Genomic DNA, 6891 nt, shown 5'->3' on the forward strand with positions numbered 1-6891 from the left:
AATAAAAACACTATTTATCATTCAAATTTTTTCAAAATGAATTATTAATCCATTAATAAATACTTTAAATCCAAAATGAATTTCATTTTAAAAAAAATAATTCTCAGTGAAAACAGATTTTCAAAAGGCAATTTTTAGTTCTAAATAAAAAAACCTGATTTTTAAATATATGAAGAAAAAAAAATTGGATAAAGGAATCAAAGATTTATTTTTGACATTTAAAATGGTGATTCCACTCCTCATCTGAAAATCCATTTCCGCACTGCATTTCCCGTTCCTCTTGGCTCATGAATTAGCTATTATGGAAACAGATTTGGGATTAACTACTGGATTAGCGCAGTCATTTGGGTTCTAGGGGCTGTCCTACGCTTTTGGTACAGTAAATTGTTATTAATTAATTTATGAATGTAACACACATGATGCATTCTGAAATAATAAGAACACTGGTGGGATTGTTTCCTCAAATCAAAAACAACAATATTAAACATAAATGTGGACCTCTGGCATCTCCTGAGTTTAGACAGATGGAAATCCAGTTTCATACCTTTAAGTGGTTTTCCTGAGACTTTTCTGATGTATTCAGCACTCTGATACAGTCTTAAAATTGAAACAAACAAACAAACAAACAAACAAACAAACAAACAAACAAACAAACAAACAAAAACAAAACAGTATTATCTATGAGTGAAGAACCAATCAATTCATATCATACACATACTGGTGTCAAATGTTTGGCCAATGTGTCCAAATAACAGCCAAAGAGTATAAGCATACCTTCTAGATGATTTTGCAATGTGTGAAAATAGAGGAATTTTGGAATGTTTTACTGTATTTTCAAAAGAGAGCAGTGTGTTACAAGTCATTAAGTCATCAGAGTGCTTATTTAAATTTTTCCAAGCCACAGAGCTGAATTATCTTCAGTTTTATAGCCTTCTCATGGCCTCTTGGGCTTCATTTTTTCCATGTGTGCGAGTAGACTGACTAGATGTGGAAAAACTTAGATATATGGAATTTAGGACATATTTTTCTTACAACAAGCTGTATATCATCTGTTTTGTAAATCCACCGTTCATTCAATCTGAAAGCAGAATGAAATTAAGCCTTTTGGAGGGTTTTTTTGCAGATTTTTATGCAACGGTTTCACTTTTTTGGTCCACTTGAGGTCAAATTGGGCTGTGTGCACTCCATTAATTAAAAGGAATTTGACATGCATGCATTAGACACTTCACGGTCAGTTTAAAAACAAAGAATCAACTCTTAATCAACAAAATAATTTTATGAGGTAGCTCAAAGTAGAAAAGGAGGCAGAAATATCACTGAGAGTCTCTTCAAGGCAGCAGAACTAAAATGAACCCTGTTCTCATTTAAAAACAATATAAGAAAAAATCAGTCACATCATTGTCAGTTCAGGGTACAGGCTGACATCAAACCCAGCCATTGTTCAGGAAAACAGACTCCTGAACAATGTAAACATGATCTGCTTGGATAAAATTATCTGGTACTGGAGTCGGTACAGGCGAAGGGAGATTCCAAACACAATTTTATTTTTCTAAAGTCATATTTAGGAGTGAATCACTTTATGTGAAATCATTTTGTCTGGAAAAGGAACATTACCCCCCTATTACACACACACACACACACACACACACACACACACACACACACACACACACACACACACACACACACACACACACACACACACACACACACACACACACACACACACAGACATATTATCTAGAATCAGAAATATAAACAACACATCCAATAAGTTATTCTCAATGGCAAGGACCCAGTCAGTAAAAATTAAACACTTCCACTCTTCATCTTAAGTTCAGTAGTTTCCCTAAACCCTGTCCTTTTAAGTGCACACAAACAAACACTCTACATTAACCTGAATCTAACTGACATGTTTATATTCTAAATCAGACTGCAGAAGAATCACAGCTTTTGTAAATGCTCATAAAACCTGAAGAAAACATAACATTCCAGCTTCATGTATCTTCTGTCTGAAAGTGTCACCCTGTAGTCACATAGTGCAAAGACCATAGCTGCATAGGAAGACACATGTAGGCCAACACTAGAAACAGTAAGAAACAGGGAAAAAAGTATGTTCAAAGTGTACCAGATAGCACTATATTCTCATCATTAGGCTTCCTGTGTTACCAACATAGCTCAGAACCCACATCATCATCTTCACAGTTTTGTATATATCTCCCCGAGATCATTTACATTTGCAGCATTCATGAAGGCTTTTAGGTGAGTTTTAGTGACATAGTAAAAGCAAATTTTATGGGATTGACTTTTTTAAATATAGAAAGTTAAATGCTATAACAGAATGACTAAAATAGATTTTTCCCCCCAAAACAATATTAAACTATTAACAAAAGAACTGTACGCCCCCCCCCCCCATCAGACTGAAAGATTGATCATATAAAGATGATGCCATCGTCATTATCATCATCTACATGAATGAGTTTCACTAAAAGACCCAACATTAACTGCTCCCCTCATCCAGTTTGTATCAAAATCTATAATCAGATATTTTTATGCATTTTCTGTTATCTCCATGGCATAAGTGCCATTAGTTTGTCAAATCAGTGCACTTACTGTATGTAACTGTCAATTATGTCACTAATATACATTTTTTCTTTCCCTAAAATGCACTGAGAACTTATTTTCTCCATGTTCATGTACATGAGGCATAAAAGTCCATCTGAATGGGTGGTCGGCCATTATAGAATTCTGGGACTTGGAAAATCTGTTCAACAGGCAGTCTTTTAAGAATGGGTTGATGGGTGTATCACAGTGGTACAAAGCCAGATTACGTCTCCGAGCTCGGGGACGCGCCTGGAGACGTAGACGCGGAAGAGCGGTCAGTGTCTTCCAGCTCCTTGTTCAAGCTGCTGCCGGTACCGGAAGAGGAGGAGAATGGCCGCGCAGACGCGGTGGCGCCTTCCCGCTCGCGCTTCTTCTGCTTCATGCGTCTGTTCTGGAACCAAATCTTCACCTGCGTCTCGTTGAGCTCGAGCGTGGCGGCGATCTCCACGCGCCGCGCTCGCGTCAGGTACTTGCTAAAGTGGAACTCCTTCTCCAGCTCCGTCAGCTGCCTCGTGCTGAAGTTGGTGCGCATGGCGTTGTTGTGGGCAAGACCGTAGTCGGCCACTTTGACTGCGAAAGAGATGGACAAGCTGTTAGACGAATGTTTTATGTTTTACTTGTACGTGTAATGAGAAAAACGCTCGTTGTTACTGGAGCTAGATGTGTTCGTTATTAATTAGAAAATAGAGATATATTTAGCTTTAGTCAGAGTTTGGTTTGTGGTTTGATATCCATAATTTATTAAATTACATCAAAATAAATACAAAGTGCATCACAAAGATGAGGTTTAAAAAACACAAGCAGTGAAGGACATCAGTGGGCCTAAGGAGGGATGGAGAACCAGCACGGGGGTGTCGGTGTTGGTGGTGGAGCTGGTTAATGGAGGGGCTGCTTTTAAAGATAACAAAGCAGGAAAGACTTCCAACGGAGAAATAACCTGTCTGCTGTAATCATTAAGACACACACACACACACACGCACACACACACGCACACACACACGCACACACACACGCACACACACACACACACACACACACACACACACAGAGAGAGAGAGAGAGAGAGAGAGAGAGCTCACACTCCTGGGCTCAGCTGACCCAGACCAAAGTATCTACAGATACGACTGCATAGTGAAGTCCGAAAACGACTCTGATTTGTACTGTTAGTGCCATTCAATTAACTGTGTCACAGTAATAAAGTCCAAAGCGTTCCTAAATGCAACAAAGCACTCTGTTAATAAAAATACAGTGTATTCATATATCAGTTTTTCAACATCTGTTCTACCAGTTATTTAAAGTGAAATTATTTAAAGGCCTAATTTATCTGTGACCATTAGTCGTGCTGGATGGTATTAACGAGCAATCTTTTTTTTATATGGGAACTTCTGTCTTCTTTTTAAGTGCTCGCAACAACGAATTGCTGTAATTCATTATGGGCCTTATTTATGTTGGAAAACCACAACTGTTATTTTTTTCTTTCTCTCTTTCCTCTTCTTTGACGAATTGAGTAATTAAGATAAGTAAAAAATAATAATAAAAAAAATAAAAGCCTGCCATCCGCACAAAGAAAGTAGTAGTAAAAATATGATGTATTTTCTCTGAAAGGATAAAATAATGTTGTAAAAATCATTTCGATCAAACAATGTTGTTCTCTGTACCATAAAGTTCTGATCTACAAATTATGCTCCTGACTGCATTCAAGCTACATTCACTCCTCATTGACCGTCTTAAAACGAATTCCCCCGCTCTGTTTGTTTATTCGTGCATTTATTTTTGACTGCATTTCATATGAAAAACATGCCATAATATTATACGAAACTTTTGACGGACTGCAGACTTAATCTCACGATAAGGTTTTATTAAGACGTTAAACGGATAAGTGAACCCTCTCTCACCTGTCTTCGGTGGATTTCTCTTCACCTTCATCCAGTCGAAGGTCTGCCCCTGCCCGGCCTGCTGGACCTCATCGTCCCCTCTTTCACGATCCTGAGATACCGGCAGCTCCCCGTAGCCTCCCCCAGGCGAAAGCTCCAGGTAGCCTCCTGCGTCAAGAACCCCCCCACCGATCTGCTGCGGGTACTGTGACCCAGCAAGGGTGCGCTGAGGCCCGCAGTAGACCCCGGTAAGAGAGCTGTAACTGGGGCCGACGGTTGAGGCCGAGTTGTGGAAGCTTGATTGATGACAGTAGGTGGAGGCCAAAGAATCCTCCATGAAATACTGCGGATGGACGGAGTTTGGTGCGCCTGTGGCAGCAACATACTCCGAGTTTGTGGTGCATGCCTGGCCCACATAGGCCCCCGTGTTGCAGCCGTTACTATAAGGAGAAGGTATTACACTCTGCAGGCTTTGGCTCTGGTGAAGCTGAGGGTGATTGTGATGTGTTGGATGTTGGTAGCCGCTGTGCGTATGCTGTTCGTGATGTTGAGGAGGATGTTGCTGATGATGCTGACTTACTCCTCCGCTGGCGGTGTCCGCCCCAACGCCCACGTACATCCCTCCATCCGCGGTATAACTCGCTCCTACGTCTCTGTTGTCATTTCTGGACCCGGGGACAGGAGAACCGCTGAGGCCTGTTTGGATGCTCACGGGGAATCCCTGACGCTGATCCAGGGGAAGGTGATGGTGCAGGTGATGATGGTGGTATCCGGATTTAGACGCAGAATAAATGCCAGTTGGTTGTCGGTTACAAATAGAGTATTCCACAAAGGAGTTCATGTTGTCCATGCAGACTCGAAGCACCAGGGAATTGGTAAAATGTCTCGACTTGTTATCAGCAAGAAACACGACCGAGGTTAATAGAAATTCGTTGAAAAGCAAAAATCAAATAACTAAAAAATCCATTTGAAAGTTGTTCCTATAGTCGGCAGTATGATATAGAATCTCCTTGTTGTGTGCAAAAAGCAGTACAAAAATCGTGTTGGTTTTTTAATTGAAAAACCCTTAAAGTAATAAAAAAAAAGTCGCGACAAAATTACATTACAAATAAAAAACTGTAGACATTTCCAATGTGAATGAAAAAATGCGAAGGCTTTACTTCTCCAAACCAGAAACACATGTGGTCTGCTGCAGTTTGTGTGTGTTTTAAAGGCCCTACTCTATCAGTAACTCAACCTGTGTTTCAAAGGCTCGTCAGTGACAGTGGAAAACAACGGGAGAGGACTGAAAAGAATACAGTCACATTTTCAGCTTCACACAGGTTACACCCAGTCTTCCTAAAGTCTGTCTTTTTTCTTCAAATTCTTCAATTTTCTCTGGCTCTTGCTCTTCAATTGTCTCCCTCTCTCCGTTTTACCGTGTCACTCCTTTTCTTACCTCCATGGCAGGTCACGTGGCTCGTCGCCTATGGTGACCGGAGGCCAGAAGTTTGTTAGCTGGTCACGGGAGCGAGGGAAGCCGTGTGTGTGTGTGTGTGTGTGTGTGTGTGTGTGTGTGTGTGTGTGTGTGTGTGTGTGTGTGTGTGTGTGTGTGTGTGTACGGGAGGAGGGGAGAGGCTCTTTCTTTCGGTTCTGGAGTCGAGTTTGCACGCACGCGCGTTGAGTTGGCCCATTTGCCTCATCCATCACTCGCGGTGACATTAGCACGACAAAGAGACTTCAATCAAACCGGCCCATCAATCTGATATCAGCACGGATCTGTCAGAGCAAAGAGAGAGGCAGAGAATAAAAGAGGACCTGTGAGCCGGCCTGCAGCTTCCAGACCTCCTTCCTGCAAAAAGCTCAAAGAAAGAAGACTGAAACTAAACAAACTAAATACAGTACACTGGTACCATGCTACTATCCCTTTATTAAATATTAATACAACAAGTAATACTGGTTCTACATCTACTACACAATAAAAAAAATATCAAATTTATTATAGTTTTGTCCATGCTCAGCTAGTATAACATTGCACTCCAGTATAAATTGTAATTCAGAAACACAGAACAACACCACATCAAAGTCAGTGATAATTCACAGTCCACTGTTGAGCCTTTGGGTATATCCAAACCTACTGTATATCTGGACGGAAAAAAGACAGTGATATAGCTCCCTTTTTTGGAAGCAGGCATTACAATAACACTGAGCATGTAACAATAAAACCAATAGACAAAGAGAGTGCTAAAACAGGAAATGTGTTTAGTTTGGTATGTGATGTAACTGTTTGTTCTCATTTAAATTTCTTCAAAATAAACCTTGTTCATGTTATTGTGCTTATTTGTAGCAAGTAATATAGGGTCCATATTGAAAGAACTTAGAATTATCTTTTAACATAGCTCCTTAGTGTTTGAAGGCTTCCTAAACCCTGCGC

At 40.3% G+C, this 6891-nt stretch overlaps 1 protein-coding gene across 1 annotated transcript; it reads right to left on the minus strand.

The window, feature by feature from the left end:
* Positions 1-1345: 1345 nt before the first annotated feature.
* LOC146670943 (homeobox protein Hox-B1a-like) lies at positions 1346-6394 on the minus strand. Its single transcript, XM_085403070.1, has 2 exons — positions 4500-6394; positions 1346-3174 (listed from the first exon to the last, which is right to left on the minus strand). Exons 1-2 carry the CDS (start codon positions 5326-5328, stop codon positions 2828-2830), a joined length of 1176 nt encoding a protein of 391 aa, XP_085259196.1. The 5' UTR covers positions 5329-6394; the 3' UTR covers positions 1346-2827.
* Between the last annotated feature and the right edge of the window lie 497 nt (positions 6395-6891).

This window comes from Rhamphochromis longiceps, linkage group LG4 (genome assembly GCF_057381845.1).
Source record: "Rhamphochromis longiceps isolate RC_006_pf linkage group LG4, R_longiceps_female_GT1.1, whole genome shotgun sequence".
NCBI lineage: Eukaryota > Metazoa > Chordata > Actinopteri > Cichliformes > Cichlidae > Rhamphochromis > Rhamphochromis longiceps.

What these genes read in the sequence shown, in the direction of transcription:
- LOC146670943 (XM_085403070.1), bottom strand. Translation starts at nt 5,328, where the DNA reads ATGGACAACATGAACTCCTTTGTGGAATACTCTATTTGTAACCGACAA. An exon ending in GAGAAATCCACCGAAGACAG is followed by an intron (nt 3,175 to 4,499) that starts GTGAGAGAGGGT and finishes TCTCTTTCGCAG; the next exon opens with TCAAAGTGGCCGACTACGGT.